Genomic DNA, 21,773 nt, shown 5'->3' with positions numbered 1-21,773 from the left:
CAGCCCACTTCTGCTAGCCTAGAACAGAGGCTTTCATTGCACATGGGAACTCTGCTGACTGGAATTACTGGGGTTTCAATGATAATTTCAGTATCTGTGCTGTTTACATTGTATTTCTTAAAAAAGAAACTCCCATTCTTTTTTGAGATCTATGTATGTGCTCAGTTCGCCCTTGCTCTTGTTGCCATAGATTGGAAGTTCCACAAACACACTGGACGCCCTGAAAATTGCATTCGCTGACCAAGGAACACAAGTAATCTATCTTATGACAGATGGGAGGCCTGATCAGGTAACTCAAAGCTGGGGACAAAGAGGAATGCACCTTTATATCTTGAAAGTAAATGCTGATTTTGGAGGACCATAAGGCTGTTGTCACCAGAAGGCTGTACTTCCTTATGCTTGGGGATCCAGAACTAGCTGAGAAAACAGGCAGAGCAATTCCTTTGTCTTCTAGCACCCTGGGAAGATTTCATGTAACAGAGTAGTGTCTGGTTCCTGTGATCCCCACCCGTTCCCTGTTCCCCCACGGGCCTGGAGACCCACCCATGAAGGGAGACCCTGAAAGCCTCACTGAGCCTCCTGCTGAGAGCTGGTTTACATTTGATCATAAACTGAGAGTAAAGAGATTCTTTTTGATTTTTAGCACTCCATTTGGGGACTCTAAATCTAAACATGTCACTACACAAAGTCCTTGGTTTTACCCCTAATTTAAACTTACAGTCATTTAAATGAAAGCAGGTCTTCCTAGGGAAATGTTCTTTGTTTTCTTTAGCCTGCTGCTTAGAAAATATTTGAAGTTTAGTGAAGTCTGTTCATCTTGTTTTGAGTTTTGTGGGTGAAAAGCTAGTGAACTGAGCACTCAATAAACACTTGGAGATTGTCAGGCCAGTACAGTGTAAATGAGCTGCTGAAATGAATTAGTATCAACTGTGGCTTTTATAGTGAGGTGTTTGCATGTGAAAAAACTGACAGGCAAATTTTTTTAAGAAATCCTAAGGCAATGGTCCAGAACTTAAAGAATAAAGAAATTGAATTTACTGCAGTGTAAATTTATAGCAGAAAAGTTCAAAAATTTGTCTTGAATGATTTTCCCTTCAATCTCATTATACTTTCTATTCAGGAACTTGTTGCTACTTGCTTATGATCCATGTCTAGGACCAAGGTTTGAGGTTAAAGAGATGTGTAATAGCTCACCCTGTCTACAGAAGCTTAGGTGTTGGAGAATGTGCTAACTTACCCCTTAAATCTGGTCCAGGAATCAAGGTTGCCTGTGCTATGAGATGTGTAGGAGCCCAGAGGGATGGACGGTGCTACTTGGAGAGAAGACCAGGCCAGGTATCACAGAGAGATGTTTGAGCTGTTTCTGGAAAGAGGAGAAGGAATATCCCAACTGGTGTCATATGCAGAAGGAACAGAGGTGTGAAAGTAGTCAGCGCTATCTGAAAGTGAGCTTGGAGAGTCTATAAATGTCCCTGACAGCAACATGGAGAGGTGGATCTACCACCTGGGATCCTCAGAGAAACAGACAGGGAAAGTGGATTCTAATGAGAGCTGGGGGTCTGTCTTAGATGGGAGTAGCAGAAATGAAGCCAAAAGGAGTCTTCAGGGATGGGGCCAGAGAAGGAGCAGGACTTGGGCAAATTGAGAGTGTGAGAGCAAGTGAGAAAGGAGGACCCAGGATGATTGGTTTGTAGTTTATTTTTTTTCTTTATTCCTTTGTTCTCTTAAATTTTCATATTTTTATTTTAAAATATTTTTTAGGGGCTGTGTGTGTGCATGATTTAAAATGATTGTTGTTGATGGATTTAAAGTGAAGGAAGCTGGGGTATGGTGCCGCCAGCACGTCAATCTGTATCTGTGAGGCGAGTGCATCACAGCCTGATGGTGCTTTCAGATTTCTAGATACTCCAAAATTGCTGCTGTGCCTTTGGCCAGACCCCAACAACTTGGGGCCAAGTTTACCAATAAAGTAAACGGCCAAAAGTTAGCTGTGTGGGAGACACACGCACAAACCACCTCCAGCTCAGCTATATTATTGGAGGCAAGGCCTCTCTGGTTCCTGATCAAACTACTTAACGACCATGATCCCAGAGACTCAGAAACAAATCTCACAACCCGGCAGCTTTTGGCAAAAATGTGTCTGATTCCCGCAGTGGGTTACCGCCGTCAGGCCACCCCAGGGGGGAAAGGGTGCTGTCCCTCCGCCTGCTCCCTCTTGGCAGCTCCGTGGCCACCCGCCATCCTCCAGAGGCCATTGAACAGTCAGGATTGGGCCCACAGTGACGAGACATTTTAGGCCTCATGGGAGGGGGGTGGAGCTGGCCCTTTCCTCCCCAACCCGATGAGACCCGGAGTTGCTGCCCACAAACGGCCTCTCTGGCTCCTGATCAAGCTGCTTAGCAGTCATGATCCTAGAGACTCAGGAACAAATCTTGGAACCCAGCAGGTTTTGATAGAAATCCCTCCAGATTTAATTGTTAAAATTTTGAAATTCCAAAATTGTGTGGCCACTACTGCAGCCATGTGACATCATATATTATTCATAACTAGCAATAGAAAACAAATTGTCTACGGTTGCCTTTTTGGCAGATCTGAGTGTTGGGGTAAAATCCCAAATAATAATTGTGGGTCTGGTGTCGAAATATTGAATGTAATCAAAGTAGAGAGGGAGAAATGTGGAAATCAACTGCCCCACAGGTAGTTGGAGGGTGTGGGATGGGAGGTATACTGGGGTTTTTGGTGGTGAAAAATGGGCACTGGTGAAGAAATGGATGTTTCATCATTGTATGACTGAGACTTAAACCCGAAAGCTTTGTAAGTGCTCTCATGGTGATTCAATAAATAAATTTATAAAAAAGAGAAAGAATAAAGTGACAGAAGGCTTTGTTTGGGCATTGCTGATAGAGGAAGCTGAGACCAATAGGCCCTAAAAATATGGACTGACATTTGGGGAAGATGGGAGCAAGGAATTATGATTTGAAAAATTTCTAAACAAGGGATAATTTTCTTTTAGGCTCATTGATTTTATTGTCCACATTATAGACTACAGACAAACATATAAGCAGCAGAAGAAAAGTAAAATCACTCATAATTCAATCTTAGTTCTGCTAATGTTCATCTAAAATATGAACTTTTCCAAACAGTTTCCTCAGAAACATAATTCTCAATAATGGCATTGCTCCAGTACACTGATTTAATAAAGCTTATAACTCAATATTTAATTTTATTTATTTGGCTTTGAATCATAATGCATTTGCACAATACAAATTTAAAGGTGCAAAAGAATATGAAAATTCACCTTCCTGGAAAACTCTTACCTTCTAGCTAAGGGGCAGCATATGTTTTATTAGTCATCTATCTTCTTTCAGAAATAATTTGTTCTGAAAGCAGAAATGTCTTTATAAATATTTTATGTTTTTAAATAGGGATCGAAAGATAGTATGGGATTAAGGCACTTACTTCGCATGTGACTGATTCCTGTTCAATCACTGGTACTCCCTGTCCCTGAGCACCACCAGAGATCCAGGAGTAAACCCTGAGCACCACTCAGTGTGGTCCAGCACCACTCTCCAAAATGATTTAAAATATATAAATGGCAATATATTGCACACATGGTTATGCACTTTTATTAATAATGTATTTTAGATACTGTTGAATGTTACTCACAAATACATTTGACTTTTAACTATCTGCCTAGTTTTTAGCTCTGTTTCCAAGAGATGGGCATTTTATGTTATTTTCAGTCTTTCTATTATACATGATTTCAAAAGCAACTGTGCACATAGATCAATTTTCACATATGTGAGTAGACCTATAGTATAATTCAGGGATGCAGACACAGTCAAACGGTATGCATTGTGATAGATATTGCCAAATAGTCCCCAGAGAAATTGTGACACATACCATTTCTGCTAGCAGTGTTGAGGAGAATTCTTTATCCACTGTCTATCACGTACTTCTGAAAGCCTGGAATTTCCCAATAGAATATATAAAATGTGCACATTTGTCGGGAGTGAAGTTAATATTTTTTATTGGTTCTCAGATGATCTGGAGTCCTCTTAAAGATGAAGAATCATGGACAAGGAAAATTGTGGAAATCAGAAACATGAAAAAAATTCCCCTAATACCTCTATTTTAGGAATGTTCACATTAATATCTTCTTTTCCTCCTATGCATTTTTTTAATCAGGATCATCCCTAACAGTGCTCATGCATGGGGGTTGGTGGGTGTCACTTGACCTGACAGTTTGCTACCTGAGCCAGCAATGTCATATTTAGTGGGGTGGGAGGTGGGGAGCACCTGGGACCAAAGTGGTGCCTCATACAAGCCAGGGATGTACTCCACCCTTTGAGCACCTACCTGATCTTGTATTGTTCCTCAGTATATTAAGACATACCACTCAATCTCTATTTGTTTCTAATTTTTCACTGATGTTATGGGCCCTGCATGTATGAGGTCAATGTTGCTATTTATAAATACTCAGCAGAATTTTTGCTTGGAAAAACATAGAGAGACCTTGTTTAGAATTAATTTACATATAGTCTAGCTTTCTGCTTGCTTATTAAATAAATGTCCATGAAAGAGTTCAGTAGAACTAATACTCTTTAATTAAATTTAAAAGTCTCTGAGAAAATTTACTTTGTTCACATGGAACCAGTACGTGCCCTTCAGCAGGCATCTGTAAGTCTCTGCTGGGAGCAATTCAACATACCTTTGGCTGTGGTCATTTTGGGACTTGTTAAGGACAAGTTGTCCATCCAAACAAGCCTCTATTTAGTGAAGAGAAACACTCTCATTGAAGATGGAGCAATAGTACAGTTTGTAGGGTGTTTGTCTTGAACATGGCTGACCCAGATTTAATTCCTGGCATCCCTTATTGTCCCCTGAGCACCATCAGAAGTAATTCCTGAGCATAGAGCCAGCACTAACCTCTGAGCACCACCGGAGGGGAGGGGACCCAAAACCAGAGAGATAGAGATAGATGGATAGATAGATAGGTAGATAGATAGATAGATAGATAGATAGATAGAGAGAACACTCCCACCTTCACCTCTTTTTTCCACACCAGAGTTTAGAGAGAGCTACATGCAAATCAGTCTCAGGAAAGAGGAATCTGGGTCTTCTAGAGGATTTTAGGGATCATTTATTACCCAGGACTTGCTTGGGAATGAGCCCACTGTTTTCCACAGCCCAGCAGAGCCACTGGTGTTTGTGTGCTAAGACTCAGGATTAGACAGGCTGTGGTGGGGAGCAGCTAACTTCCTTGTTCTGAGTCTCCTGCAAAGCTGTGGGTCTATAAACTGAGGAGGCCTGGGAGGCCGTAGAGAAGTGAGTACAAGACTAATTTTCATTGCAGAAATGGGGTTCCCTCAGCAATCCCGGGGACGTCTATCCATCTAAAGCTGTGCCTTTTGCTCAGCTTTAGCTTCTCACTGAGCATCACGCCATTTTAGTCAGTACTCTGAGAGGCTGGGAACTGGTAAGAGGTAGGAGGTCACAACTATACATGCAACAGTCTTCCCTTTTAATAGCTTTTTATTGGGATTCTGTGGTTTATGCAAGGTTCTGTCGCAATGGGAAACCAGCAGGACTGTACTACTGTACAAGAAGGGAGACAACCATGACATTGGCAACTATCGCCCAATCTGCCTATCGTCTATCATCTACAAGCTGTTCACTCGAGTCATCCTGAATAGGATTGGCAGAACACTAGATGAAGGACAACCATGCGAGCAAGCCGGGTTCCACAAAGGATTCAGCATGATCGACCATATCTACGTGATAACCAAGCTCATTGAGGTTTCTCGGGAGTTCAAGATGCCACTCTGTCTAACGTTCATTGATTTAAAGAAGGCCTTTGATTCTGTTGAGATGGAAGCGGTCACCAAAGCCCTAGCCAATCAGGGCATTCAGACTCAACATATCAGGATTCTCTGTGAGGTGTATTACGGATTCACTACCAGGATCTCACCATTCTACAAAGAAGTAATCATTGATGTCAAGAGAGGGGTTCGGCAGGGTGATACCATTTCACTGAAAGTCTTCAGTGCCACCCTCGAGAACATCATGCAACGACTGGAATGGGAAGGAATGGGAGTGAAGATAGATGGTTGGCAACTACACCACCTCCGCTTTGCTGATGACATTGTTCTAATAACACCAAACATTAGCCAAGCAGCACAAATGCTGGCCGACTTCGACCATAAGTGTGGAAAGGTCGGACTACAGCTAAATCTTACGAAGACAATGTTTATGAGAAACAGCCTCGTTCCTGATGCTCCATTCGCTCTCAATGGAACAACCATCTCCGAATGCAACAGTTATGTGTACCTAGGTCGAGAATTCAACATGATAAATGACCTGACACCTGAGTTGTACAGGAGGAAGAGAGCGGCTTGGAACGCCTTCAAGAGCGTTGAAGAAATAGCTAAGAGGACGAAGAACCTCTGGCTCTGGGCACATCTCTTTGATTCCACTGTTCTTCCTGCATTAACAAATGCCTCAGAGACCTGGGCCCTACGAAAACAGGATGAGAATGCTATTAGGGTCTCCCAAAGGGGAATTGAAAGAGCTTTACTTGGAGTATCACGTTTCACTCAAATGAGAGAAAGAATCTGGAGTTCCAACCTCCTTCAACGATCAAGAATCAGGGACGCTGTCTCATTTGCCAAGGTGTCAAAAATCAGATGGGCTGGACACATAATGAGATTTAGAGACAACCGCTGGACTAGAGCCGTTACCGACTGGATTCCACGGGACTTCAAAAGACCACATGGCCTCTCACCTACCAGATGGTCAGACATCTTCATCAAGATCATAAACGATCGGTTTGAGGCTCTTCGTGTTCCTAGAATGAACAGACGCCATTGGGCTACACTAGCATGCGACAGGGACAAATGGAGACATTACTGGCGCCTGCTCAGGCAAATCGACGATTAACAGGAAGTCAAGTGATCAAGTAATTTATGATTTTATATATAATGTTTTCTCGGCACATATGCTGCCCTGAGTCCTTGTGTTGCTCGTACCCACGCAACTAAGTACATGTGGTGACTGAGCACATGTGTCGCCCGCATCTCCCCTCTTGAGATGTGTGCTTTCATGCTTTCGTGTCTAATGTTGGTATGTGTGTAGAGGCTATCTCCGCCCTTGGAGAAGCCCGTGTTCTCTCTTGAGTATGTTAGTATCTCATTTTAAAAAAATAAATTAAAATAGTGTTTTCTCATGAACGTTATTTCAACACAGTCTTTTTTTAGCTATATGGAATCAGTAAAATAGCTCTAGAACTGAGGGCTGTAGAGACATTTGAAGCCTATTTTCCCACTGCCCATTATAATGACATTGGGCAAGTGTCCCCTGAGGTGACTTTCCTTTTCTGTGGCTTACAGCTAATGCTCTCTCCCCCACAAGTTTTGTTGGAAATAAACAAGACAATGTGCCTATAAATTTAGCCTCCAAATATATATTGAGCCTCTCTGCTGCACTTGAGTGTTGCTCCCAGTGTGTGGCAGAGTGGTGAGCAAGATAGATGAGGCGTCCATGTTCAGTAATTATATTTTATGGAGAGAGAGTCGATGAGCAAATAAGTAGATGAAATACTGGCCACATAAGAAGAAATAAAAATACTCTACTTGGGATCAGGACCCACTATGTCCATACTAAATAAATGTTAGTTTCTTTCCCTTCTCAACTATCTCAGCTGCAAGTCAACATAAAGGAAGTTTCTTGTTAAAACTTACATTAGTTAGCAGAATTTAGATCTGAGATTGCAACTGGGAAGAAATGAGAAGTCTCTGGGAAGAAATGAGCAGAGAGCCCAGCAGAGTTCTCCATTCTGGGTTCATAAATGCTCAGAAATGGAAGTTTCGTTGAAAGAAGAAGGAGATCAGGAGAGGGCTCTGTGCTTTGCCTTTGCAGTAGACAGAGGGACAGAGTCAACACAGGTAGGCTAGGAATTACTGATAGGAAATCAGGTTATGACTTGATGGAAGGAGAGAAGAGAAAAGCAGAGGAAAAAAGGAGGTGGGCAGGGCTAGGATCTGGAGCCAGATACGGAAAGGGAGTCGGGTATAAATGGTAGCTGAATGAGGTCAACTGTCAGGGTCAACTCAGCCAACTACTTCCCTGGGCATTGTATGAGTGGCCCAAGGTCAACAAGAGATGACTCTGGAGTTCTTTCTCATTATTCTGCTTAGGTTTATAGGAAAAATATGAGGAAGGGTAAGAATAAGAACTAAAAGTGGAGAGTAGGAACTGATTAAGAGCCAATAAGTTGTTTCTAAAAGGTACTTTGACTCCAAGAAATGAAAAGAAAATAAAAGAGCAGATTATTAGAGGCGCAGGCGCTTTTGAAGGTTTCCAGCTGGACCATAATAGTGTTGTTGGTGGTGATAGGAGTGGAGAAGTGGTAGGCAATGTTTATTGGACATATACGTTCAATATGCTTATTGAACATATAACCCACTATGAGACAGGCTTGAACATATATTGAACATATATCCTCACTATGAGACAACCTTCATTGCCAGGGAAAAATTGATATGATTGCTTGTAATACTAAAAATTAGCTTTGAATTTTAGTCCTACCACTTAAGAGCTTGGTGGGCATGGAAAATGTAGTCTTTCTAAGCCTCAGTTTCTCCATTACCACATGGATCCTACACTGACTGCAAATGATTGGGAAAAAGCAGAAGAGCAGACAATCGATGGGTGGAAAAAACAGGCATTTATATTTATATGGGTAAGGATTTCAGAAGTATATAGTTTTGGAGGTTATGCAGCTACTGAAGTCTATATTTTAAAAAATTTTGCTTTTTATCTAATTTTCCATCTTTGTATATATCTCTCATATTTATGACTCCAGCCCCTTATCAGAATGTCCATGTTTATTAAGGGAGAAAGTAAAACACATTAGCTTATTCTTGTAGTGGTTTTCTTTTCATTGGAGAAAAAGAATTTCTTCCCTGGAACTTTTTCTTATATCTCATTGGTCAGAACTGATCCACATGGCCACCCCAATGGCCAAAAAGTCTCAGAGATCTAACTGTGTTTGTATGTCTATTTTGTTGTAATTGAGTACATTTCTACCATGTAAAGAAGACAAGTTATCTGACATATAAAAGAATGAAAGGTGTGGATATTAGGTAGGCAACTTCCAAAACTATTTTGCAAGTTGTGTGTGAGGATTAATTTGACTACTATACCTCACTCCAAGCCTACTCGGACTGGAGTCGAGCATCCTCCACCCAGATCCTCCAAATTCCAGTAGGCGGGGGTCACACCCACCAACTGGCCCCCTGGCGCTGTGTAATCCCATTAGCGGCCAAGACTCTGAGACTATAAAAACCAGCTCCCGGAACCGCGCGGCCGCGCGACATCTTATTATGACATCTCATTCCTACTTTGACAAATTGGCAGGCTACCGAATGTAGCCTGCCCACACGGCAGAGTCTGGCAAACTCCCCGTGGTGTACCCAATATGCCAAATACCAGTAACAATGATGGGTCTCATTCTCCTAAAGAGCCTTGAATATAATCTCAGGGCTAGGATGAAGGAGACGTTACTGGGGCTGCTCGAGGCAATCGACGAATAACAGGATGATCTGTGATCTGATCTGATCTGTGATTATACCTCACTAGTGAGGTGGGCACAGAAGGATCTTTAACATATGTCTCTTTTTACTCTCTGTTAGAGGCATATTGACTTTATGTCTTAAGGTATAACTTGCTTTTTGTGAAGATACACTTGGAGCTTCATCAAGATTTGTTGGCTCCAGTCTATGTAATCCAAAAGGCCAGGATATTCTTGTGGTTTTAGACTACTAACTGGTCTAAGTGGCCTAACACTATAAAATTATGAACTCTAATCATAGATATAACTAGAGTTAAGATATTTGCTTAGACAAATCATTCTTCCTGATTATTTTTCCACCAAATTTTTTTTTTGCGAGGCAAAGAACTTTATTAACCTTTGTTTCAAATTTTATTCTCAGGCTTCTTCAGCTTAATTAGCTGCAAAGAATGACTTGTATATAAGCAAAAACCGAAAAGAGCTGCAGTGTCCAAGGGACTTGAGATTAAAAATATTAGATCTAGATCATATAAGATCCTTGAACAAAATTTTAAAAATCAATCATAATATAAAATAACAGCTCCAAGTTTTCAAGTTTTATCTCCCCCAGAAGCTGACTCAATTCAGTTTTCTTCATTCTTGGAAGCCTCATCAAAATTCTCCACAAGATCTGGAACTTCATCATCATCATCATCCTCTCCAGTAGCAAGTGGTGCTTTTCCATCCACTGATTGTTTAGGCAGAGCTTCAGCCAGTCTCCTTGAACTAGTCAGACTGTCTGCACCAACTTAGTTTAAGATACTAGCAAGTATTTCTGTCAGCTGCTTTGTCTCAGCATGGCCTGTAATGGTGAAAGTGTTCACAGCCAGGGATGCTTGAACTTTAGGGTTATTAAAGTGGACCACTGTTTCTTGGTTTGTGAACATATTCACCTCTTCAATACCAGAGATATTATTTACGTCCAACTTCTTTAAGGAGAACTTGAGTTTCTTATCATCTGCTGTAGCTGTTCTATGAACCACCTTCTTCTTTCTGCGAGCAGTTCCTTTCCCAGCAATGCGCTGTTGGGCTTGCAGTTTGGCAAGCTTCTCTTGGTTCATAGTTTCTTTCATCTTTTTGTACCTTGTTGGAGCAAAAATGGGGCCACCGGGGGGACCAAGTGTTGGCGCTCAGGGGGTCTCGGCGGACCAGCTGAGATTAGGCGCACACATGCGGGGACACAAGATGGCAGTTAGAGTTTCCACCAAATGTTGAGCTCTCAGAGAGTGAGGGCATGCACTAGTTTTTGTATTCTCAGAATGTTTGCTTTGCTTATTGAGTTGTATTGACACTTTTAAAAGGAGCCATTCACCACTGTTTAAAGAATTATTAGTTGAAAATTTAGTAATCTATAGCAACAATAAGAGTTTTCATGTCTTTTCTTTCTTCCCCTCTCTTTTTTGTCTCTACCCTAATCCCTAAAAATTTATCATTTCAGCCACCTGAAGTGGTTATAGACAAAGTCAAAATTTTTAAAAAGATTCCTATTTACACCATTTCCTTCAATTACTACGATGAGGTTGCAAATGGATTTTTGAAAATGATTTCTTCTTTGACTGGAGGAGAGTTCCATTGTTATAATTTTTGCAGGAAAGACCCCTATCCTTCAGATACACTTCAGGTAAGAGCTTGATGAACTGAGACAAGAGTGAGTAATTTGTGCATTTCAGTCTGGTGACCTATTAATAATACTTTGATTAGGAAAACAACGATCACAAAGTAAGTTCAATTGAGCAAATGTATTGCTTAATAGTGTGTGTGTCTGTGTGTATATGTGTGTGTATGCTCTCACACACACCAGAGTTTCTTCAACTATGGTTCAAACGCAGAGAAAATCATTCAAAGGAGTAGAGTACATGCATGGCAGGCAGAGAACTTTAGTTTGATCCCCATCACCACAAGATCCCTTGGGCACCATTGATAATAGTTATAGTGGACCCCAAGTGTCTCTAAGTATGGCCCTTTGGACTATACTGGGCATAAGTAGCACCACACTGATGTCTTGAGAATTGTACACAAGAGTAGCCCAAATATTTCTGGAACTGGTTCCAGGTCTCCTGAACACTCCTCAGAGATACATATACCCTAAATGTGGTCTAAACCCAACTGTACTAGGGTATTTGTGAAAAATAAAGTTTCTGAGTTCTATTTCAAAGCTATTAAATACATTGAGGCATTGAGACCTAGGAATTTTAATGAAAATATTTTTTTCTCCTAAACTATTATTGTGAAGTATTTCATACTTTAATGTAGAAAAGCATATACACATACATTATACATCAATAAAACTCAACAATAATATCTCATCAAACTTCTAGAATCTGTAATTTTAATAAATACCTAAGGATTCATTCAAAAATTATTAAATACGTATGTGTAAATATTTTTGTAAGAAGTAAAAATGTATTTAGATGTAAGTAGCTGTCTTCTGATCAGACAATTTTATGAGTCAAATGACCATTTGTTAAGCATTTTTCTAAAGGAAGTAAATAAAAACTCTGTTTCTAATCTTTCCTGAACAGCATAGATTTCAAGAATGCTCTCCTAGAGAATTTTTAAATCTCATTGCCTTTCTGAGAATGACCTTAGATCTAGAACAATCCAGAGTACCTGCATGTGAAGAGACTACCGGAGGTTGGAGAAAGAATCATCCAGAATATTCACAGAGAATAGTGCTATGAGCTCACATACAACAGGAAATAATGGTTACTTTAATAACTAAAACCAAAAGACTTCACAATCCTGTTGGCACTGGATGTAGTGTACATAATTAGATATATAAATTAGTATATACTAGTTTGTATACTGTCCTCCTGTTGTTCATCGATTTGCTCGAGTGGGCCCAGTAATGTCTCTATTGTGAGACTTGTTGTTACTGTGTTTGGCATATCAAATACATCATGGGTAGCTTTCCAGGCTCTGCCATGCGGGCAAGATACTCTCGGTATCTTGCGAGGCTCTCCGAGAGGGGCAGAGGAATTGAACCCGGGTCAGCCAGGCTGGCAGCATGCAAGGCAAATGCCCTGCCGCTGTGCTATCGCTCCAGCCCAAGCATATACAAATTGCATATATTGGAAACAAGCTCCAATTCTTCCTGTTGGCTCTTAAAGGCAACAGCTCTATCAAACAATTTCTGATCCTCTTAATTTTATCCCTGAACAAACCACAGAAGGCCACAACAAACTATAGGAAGGCTAAACCATCCACTACCCAATATAATAAAATCGATAAGTTTTGGCGTTCAATCAAGTAGCACAAGTATGTAAAGCAACACTAAAACAGACCATAATGAGAAGAAAAAGAAAAAATTAAACACATGCACAACTAATATGGATCTATTATTACAGCATCAGAAACAGTTATAATAGAGACCAGAAAGAGGTATAGGAGGTAAGCTTTGCTCACGACCAATCCAGGTCAATCTCTGGCACTGCATGCTGTTTTCTTGAGCACTCCCAGGACTCTTTCTTGATGATAATGCAATGCCTCTGTATAGCACCTGAGAAAGGCTGGGAATGATCCAAAGACCCCTACCTTTGAAGAGTACTTGTAACTGTTTTTGGTATGTTCAGAAAGTTATTGAGCAACATGGAAGATTCAAATGAGATTCAGCTCTGCCTTTAAACCAGTAAGTCTGAATTCAGCTAATAAAATAAACTGCCTAGGGATGAATACTGTAATATATGAGGCAAAAAAAATTCATGGATAGAATGAATGGCAGATTGGATATTGCAGAACAGGAAGCCAACATTAGATGTATCCTAAATACAACACATGAAAGAAAAAAAATTGAAACCAAAAGACCAGAACTGAGCATCAGTGAGCCGTGAAAAAATTCAAGTAGTCTAGTAAACATGTAGTTCAAGAAATAGTGGCAGGAAATTTTCCAAATTGGACCCAAACAATGAACCCACATATCAAAAAACTCCATAAATCGCAAGCACAAGAAACCTATGAAAATCATACTATGATACATCGAATCAAAAACAAACGTCTTAGAAAAAGTGACATAGGTAAAAATCTTAAAAGAAATCAGGGTAAAGAAGATTTACCATGTTTATAGGAATAAAGATAAGGATAACAGCAGATTTCTGATCAGAAACAATGTAAATGAAAATCAGTTGAGTGACATTTTTATTTATTTTTTTATTTTTATTTTTTTAATTTTTGGATCACACCCGGCGATACACAGGGGTTACTCCTGGCTCTGTACTCAGCAACTACCCCTGACGGTACTCAGGGGACCATATGGGATGCTGGGAATCAAACCCGGGTAAGCCGTGTGCAAGGCAAATGCCCTACCCGCTGTGCTATCACTCCAGGGAACTGGGGGAGAGAGAATAAGGCATTCAGAGTGGAAAGAAGAGTACAAACTTGTCTTTATTTTTATTCAACATGGAATGTACAAAATTAAATAAAATATGCAAAAACTCTAACTGATAAGTCAATTTATCAAGATTCTAGAATAAAAATTAACTTATTCTACATATATGCAAAGAATAATTGAAATATAATTGTTATTTACAATAGTTTCAAAAAATTGAAATCTATAAGGAAAAACCTGTCAAAATATGTGAAAAACTTATACACTGAAAACTACAAAGTATTGTAGTTATATATCACAGTGTTAAGATCCTTATTATTTTTTAAATTATCTGTAGACTTGCACCAATTCAAGTTTTAGCAGCTTTTTAATGTGTGTGAAAATTGCCATCTAGTTATGTGGAATACAAAGGATTTAAAAAAGCCCGAACAACTTGAAAAAGAAAAGCAAGGTTGGGAAAATGATACTGTCAAATTCCAAAAGTGGGGTAAACCTATAATAAAACAATTTATTAGTGGAAAGATAAACATAGAAATCAATGGAACATAAATGAGAAATCAGAAATAGACTGACACATTGTGTTCTCAATAACAAGGGTACAAAGGCAATTCAATGGAAATAAGATATAGTCTTTTTCTTAATAGATGGTATTTGAACAATTGAGTATTCATGTGCAAAAAATTAAGCTTTCTCCATACCAATCAAGAGGTACAGAGTGGCAGGATGGATTAGAAAATTGCATTCAACAGTCTGCTGCCTGCAAGAACATAATGGAACAATCAAAGAAAACAGACTCAGAATCAAAGGCTGCAAAACAATTCTGCAAACAAACAACCCCCTCAAAAAACTGGAGTGAGCGTACTAGTATTGGACCAAATAAACTTCAGGCTGAAAAGGTTATAAGACAGTGAAGGTCATTTCTTAATGATAGAACTTGTACATCAGGAAGAACTCACAACCCCTAAATGTGTATGCACCTAGTGAGGAACCAGCAAGATACTTAAAACTGCTTAATAGAGTTGAAGAAAGACATTGACAACAACACAATAGTAATTGGAAATTTCAACAACGCTTTGTCACCTCTCAATAGATCAACCAGACTCAAACTCAGCAAGGAAATACTTTATTTGAAGGAAGAAAGGGAAGAGAGGAGGTTAGTAGATATACACAGGACTTCCCAACCCCAAAACCTGATACATTCTTCTCCTGTGCACCTGGGACATTCTGTACATGTGATTTCTGCTGTAAGTTTTATTATTTCCTTGCTCCTGCCTGGTTTGGGCTCCTTTCATTGGTCATTTTCCAAGATCTTAAGCTCTTAAGATGACATGTGATGACAGACCACATGCTGGGCCACCAAATATACCTCCATAAAATTAAGAGGATAGAAATTGTATCAAATTGCTTTTCAGATCATGATGCACTGAAAATAGAAGTGAATCACATACAGAAACAGAGAATCAAATCAAACACCTGGAAATTAAACAGCTTGCTACTAAACAACCAGTGGGTTAGAGAGGAAATAAAAAGATTTCTGGAAACAAATGAGAATGAGGACACGAACTACCAGAACTTGTGGGATACAGCAAAAGCAGTGTTAAGAGAAAAGTTTATAACGCTGCAAGCATTCATCAGGAAGTTAAAAAAGGCCCACATAAATAACCTCATAGCTAAAGGTCTTGGAAAATGACCAACAAAAGGAGCCCAAACCAGGCATGAGGAAGGAAATAAAACTTGAATCAGAAATCAATGAACTGGAATCCCAAAACACAATCCAAAAGATCAACAAAACCAAGAGCTGGTTCTTTGAGAAAATAACCAAGATTGATAAACCAATAGCAAGATTCGCAAAGAAAGGGAGAGAAAGCCCTAATAAACCAAAACAGAAATGCAAAGAGGGACATTACAATAGAAACTGCAGAATTCCATAGGATTATCAGAGATTACTTTGAGAATTTTTAAGCCATGAAACAAGAGAAACTTGAAGAAATAGATAAATTCCTGGACTCCTATAATCTCCCAAAGCTGACCCAAGAAGACTTGGAATACATGAACAGGATTATCACCATCAAGGAAATTGAAATAGTAATCAAAATCTTCCCCAAAACAAAGCTCAAGCCAGATGGATTCACTAGTGAATTTTTCCAAACCTTTAAAGAGGACCTGCTGACAATCCTTTTCAAGCTTTTATAGAAAATTGGAGAAACAGAAACACTCCCAGTTTCTATGAGGCACATATCACCCTGATACCAAAATCAAACAGACAGAGAGAGAGAGAGAGAGAGAGAGAGAGAGAGAGAGAGAGAGAGAGAATTGCAAACTGATATCCCTTATGAACACAGATACAATGATCCTCAACAACTCAAGAAGATTATACACCATGACCAAGTAGGATTCATCTCAGGGATGCAAGGATGGTTCAACATTTGAAAGTCAATCAACATAACACACCATATCAATTAAAATGATGATATCAATAGATGCAGAGAAAGTATTTGACAAGATCCAGCACCCATTCATGATAAAAACTTTCAATAAAATGGGAGTTGAAGGAACTTTCCTCAATAAGTCAAAACCATCTACCATGAGCCCACAGCAAGTATTATTCTCAAAGGGGAAAAACTAAAGGCTTTCCCACTAAGATCAGGCACAAGGTAAGTTTGCCCACAATCACCACTTCTATTCAATATTAGTACTGGAAGTACTTGCCATAGTTTAGGCAAGAAAAAGATATCAAGAGCATCCAGACAAAAAAGGAAGAAGTCAAGCTTTCACTATTTGCAGATGACATGATACCATACTTAGAAATCTCCCTAAAGAATCTACAAAAAGAAAAACCACCTGGAAACAATAGATTTGTTTAGTAATGTAGCATTTACAAAATCAATACCCCAAAATCCATGACTTTCCTATATAAAAATAATGAAATAGAAGAAAGAGATATTAGAAAAACAATCCCTTTCACAATCTTGCCTCAAAAATCAAGTACCTTGCAATCAGTTTACCTAAATAGGTGAAGGACCTATACAAAGAAAACTACAAAGCACTACTTCACGAAATGAAAGAAGACATGAGGAAATGTAAATACATTCCCTGCTCATTGATTGGATGGATTAACATTGTCCAAACGGCAATACTCCCTAAAGCACTAGACAGATTTACTGTAGTCCTATAAGGATAGCCATGACATTTTTCAAAAAAAAAAATATATCAAACACTCTTGAAATTTATATGGAACAATAAACCCCCAAGGATAACTAACACAATCCTTGGGGAAAAGAAGATGGGTGGCATCACCTTCCCCAACTTCAAACTCTACTACAAAGTGGCAGTCATTTAAAAAATGGTGTTGGAATAAAGACAGACTTGCAGATCAGTGGAATAGAGTTGAATATCTGGACACCAACCCTCAGATATTTGATCACCCAGTCTTAGATAAAGGAACTAGAAATATGAAAATGGTACAGAACTCAACAAAATGCCAAGGTAGAAGGGGGAGTAGCAGCAAACACCAGGCCTCATGGGACGGGGGAGAGGGCAAGTAGGTCACTCTCATTACTCCCGCCCCGATGGAACTCTGAGATGACACCCATGAAATGCCACCTGGCTACTTATAAGGCTCTTAACCAGCCATTATCCAGAGACACAAACCAATCTCGGAACTGAGCAACTCACTGCAGAAATCTCTTCAGATTGTGATTATTAAAATTTTAGAATTCCAGAAGTGCACGGCTGCTCTCATGGCCACACAACATTATATGCTATCCATAACAAGCAATCACTTATCACTTAATCACTTAATCCCCGTTATTCATCAATTTATTCGAGCGGGTGCCAGTAACGTCTCCATTCATCCCGGTTGCGTGCTAGCGTAGCCCAATGGTATCTGTTCGTTTTAGGAACATGTAGAGCCTCAAACCGATCATTTAGGGTCTTGACGAAGAAGTCTGACCATCTTATAGGTGGGCGTCCACGTGATCTTTTGATGTCTCGTGGAATCCAATCAGTAATGGCTCTAGTCCAGCGGTTGTCTGTAAACCTCATTACATGTCCAGCCCATCTGATTTTTGATGTCTTGGCAAATGAGACAGCGTCTCTGATTCTTGAGCGTTGACGAAGATCAGAACTCCGGATTCTATCTCTCATTTGAGTGAATCGTGATATTCCAAGCATAGTTCTTTCGATTCCTCTTTGAGAGACCCGAATAGTGTTCTCATCCTGTTTTCGTAGGGTCCAGGTCTCTGAGGCATATGTTAATGCAGGAAGAATAGTGGAATCAAAGAGATGTGCTCGTAGTTGGAGGTTCTTTGTCCTTTTAGTTATTTCTTCAATGCTCTTGAAGGCATTCCAAGCCGCTCTCTTCCTCCTGCGTAACTCAGGTGCCAGGTCATTCATCATGTTGATTTCTCGACCTAAGTATATATAACTGTTGCATTCGGAGATGGTGGTTCCGTTGAGAGCGAATGGAGCGTCAGGAACAAGGCTGTTTCTCATAAACATTGTCTTCGTAAGATTCAGCTGTAGTCCAACCTTTCCACACTCACGGTCAAAGTCCGCAAGCATTTGTGCCGCTTGGCTGATGTTTGGTGTTATTAGAACGATGTCATCAGCAAAGCGGAGGTGGTGTAGTTGCCGACCATCTATCTTCACTCCCATGTTTTCCCATTCTAGTCGTCGCATGATGTTCTCGAGGGTGGCACTGAAGAGTTTTGGTGAAATGGTATCACCCTGCCGAACCCCTCTCTTGATATGGATGATTACTTCTTTGTAGAATGGTGAGATCTTGGTAGTGAATCCGCAATAGAGCTCACGAAGGATCCTGATGTATTGAGTTTGTACGCCCTGATTGGCTAGGGCTTCCATGACCGCTTCCGTCTCAACAGAATCAAAGGCCTTCTTTAAATCAATGAACGTTAGACAGAGCGGCATCTTGAACTCCCGAGATACCTCAATGAGCTTGGTTATTGTGTGGATATGGTCGATGGTACTGAATCCTTTTCGGAATCCAGCTATAACACCATGAGGTACAGTTGTAGGCTTACAAGTTGTTGTGCTGGGGTTTCAGTTATACAATGATCGAGTACCCATCCCACCACCAGTGCCCATTCTTCACCCCCACCATTACCAGTATCCCTCCCACCACCCCATCCCCCATCCCACCCTGCCTCTGTGGCAGGGCACTCCCTTTTGTTTTGATTTGCATATCCCTAATGATTAGTGACGTAGATCATTTTTTCATGTCTCTTTTGGCCATTTGTATTTCTCCTTTGAGGAAGTTTCTTTTCATTTCTTCTCCCCATTTTTTGATGTGGTTGGATGTTTTTTCCTCCTAAAGTTTTACCACTGCCTTATAAATCTTGGATATTAACCTGTTATCAGATGCATATTGTGTAAATAATCTTTCCCAAACTGTGGGCTGTCTTTATATCTTTTTTTTTTCCCTTTATTTTATTTTATTTTTTTTAAAGTTGTAGATTTACAATTTTTTGTGCTTTGGTTTCAATTATACAATGATCAGATACCCATCCCTCCACCAGTGCCCATTTTCCACCACCATGGATAATATCCCTCCCACCCCCATCCCCCCACCCCCCCTGTCTCTGTGGCAGGGCAATCCCCTGTGTTCTCTCTCTCCTTTTGGGTGTTGTGGTCTGCAAAAGAGGCATTGAGTGGCAAACATGCTCAGTCCATAGTCTACTTTCGACATGCATCCCCCCTCCTGGGAGGATCCTCCAAACATCCTTTATTTGGTGCTCCCTTCTCTATCTGAACTGCCCTTCCCCCTAGGATACCCGGCTGGCCTCTAAGTTATGGAGTAATCCTCCTGGTGCTGATCTCAGCTATTCTTGGGTATTAATCTCATACTTTGTTACTTTATATCCCCCAGATGAATGCAATCTTTCTATGTCTATCCCTCTCTTTCTGACTCATTTCGCTTAGCATGATACTTTCCATATTGTACCACTTGTATGTAAATTTCATGACTTCATCTTTTCTAAGAGCTACATAGTACTCCATTGTGTAGATGTACCAAAGTTTCTTTAACCAGTCATCTGTTCTTGGGCATTCAGGTTTCTTCCAGTTTCTGGCTATTGTAAAGAGTGCTGCAATGAACAAACCAGTGCAGATGTCACTTCGACTATACATTTTTGCCTCTCTGGGATATATTCCCAGGAGTGGTATTGCTGGGTCAAATGGGAGCTCAATTTCTAATTTTTGAGAATCGTCCATACTGTTTTCCAGAAGGGCTGAACCAGTGGACATTCCCACCAACAGTGAAGGAGTGTCCCTTTCTCGCCACATCCACGCCAGCATCGGTTGCTTTTGTTCTTTTGAATGTGGGCCAGTCTCTGAGGTGTGAGATGGTATCTCATTGTGGTTTTGATCTGCATCTCCCTGATGATTAATGATGTAGAGCATTTTCTCATGTGCTTTTTTGCCATTCGGATTTCTTCTTTGAGAAAGTTTCTGTTCATTTCATTGCCCCATTTTTGGATGGGGTTGGATGTTTTCTTCTTGTGGAGTTTAACCAGTATTTTGTATATCCTGGATATCAACCCCTTGTCAGATGTGTATTCGGTGAATATCCTTTCCCATTCTGTAGACTGTCTTTGTATTTTGGTCACTGTTTCTTTGGAGGTGCAGAAGCTTCTTAGTTTAAGATAGTCCCATTTATCTATCTCTGTTTTCACTTGCTCGGCCAGTGGCGTGGCATCTTTGAAGATACCATTAGCTTCAATGTCATGGAGGGTTTTGCCAACTTTATCTTCAATGTACCTTATGGTTTCTGGTCTGATGTTGAGGTCTTTAATCCATTTTGATCTTACTTTTGTACATGGTGTTAGGCAGAGTTCTGAGCCTATTTTTTTGCATGTAGCCGTCCAGTGATGCCAACACAATTTATTAAAGAGGCTTTCCTTACTCCACTTCACATTATTTGCACCTTTATCAAAGATTAGATGAGCATATGATTGAGGAGAGATGTCAGTGTATTCAACCCTGTTCCATTGGTCTGCAGTTCTGCCTTTGTTCCAGTACCATGCTGTTTTAATTATTACTGCTTTGTAGTACAGTTTGAAGTTCGGGAGGTTGATTCCTCCCATTTTCTTTTTCCCAAGAATTGCTTTAGCTATTCGTGGGGGCTTATTGTTCCATATAAATTTCAAGAGTGTTTGCTCCATTTCTTTGAAGAATGTCATGGGTATCCTTATAGGGATTGCATTGAATTTATACAATGCTTTCGGCAGTATTGCCATTTTGACAATGTTAAGTCTCCCGACCCATGAGCAGGGGATATCTTTCCATTTCCTCATGTCCTCTTTTATTTCCTGAAGTAGCGTTTTGTAGTTTTCTTTGTACAGGTCCTTTACTTCCTTAGTTAAGCTGATTCCTAGGTACTTGATTTTCTGGGGCACAATTGTGAATGGGATTGTTTTTTTCATGTTGCTTTCTTCTCTCTCACTGTTTGCGTATAGGAAAGCCATGGACTTTTGGGTATTGATTTTATAACCTGCAACTTTACTATACGAGTCTATTGTTTCTAGGAGTTTTTTGGTGGAAGTTATTGGGTTCTCTAAGTAGAGTATCATATCATCTGCGAATAGTGAGAGCTTGATTTCTTCCTTTCCTACCTGAATGCCCTTAATATCTTTTTCCTGCCTAATCGCTATTGCAAGTACTTCCAGTACTATATTGAACAGCAGTGGAGAGAGTGGGCATCCCTGTCTCGTTCCTGATCTTAGAGGGAAGGCTCTCAGTTTTTCCCCATTGAGGATGATGCTTGCTGTAGGCTTGTGGTAGATGGCTTTAATTATGTTGAGGAAGGTCCCCTCTATACCC

The 21,773-nt window shown here is 40.1% G+C and overlaps 1 protein-coding gene and 1 pseudogene across 1 annotated transcript in view; one reads left to right on the top strand and one right to left on the bottom strand.

The window, feature by feature from the left end:
• The window catches only part of VWA3B (von Willebrand factor A domain containing 3B), a 226,006-nt gene that overhangs the window by 113,879 nt on the left and 90,354 nt on the right, over positions 1-21,773 (top strand). Inside the window, 2 exon segments of the mRNA XM_056129028.1 lie at positions 191-289; positions 11,049-11,231. Of these exon segments, the coding sequence (XP_055985003.1) occupies positions 191-289; positions 11,049-11,231 (282 nt within the window).
• LOC130036013 (transcription factor BTF3-like) lies at positions 10,191-10,684 on the bottom strand (annotated as a pseudogene).

Source organism: Sorex fumeus, unplaced genomic scaffold (genome assembly GCF_029834395.1).
Source record: "Sorex fumeus unplaced genomic scaffold, SorFum_2.1 ptg000006l, whole genome shotgun sequence".
Taxonomy (NCBI): Eukaryota; Metazoa; Chordata; class Mammalia; order Eulipotyphla; family Soricidae; genus Sorex; species Sorex fumeus.
This window is presented reverse-complemented; position numbering and strand designations above follow the sequence as displayed.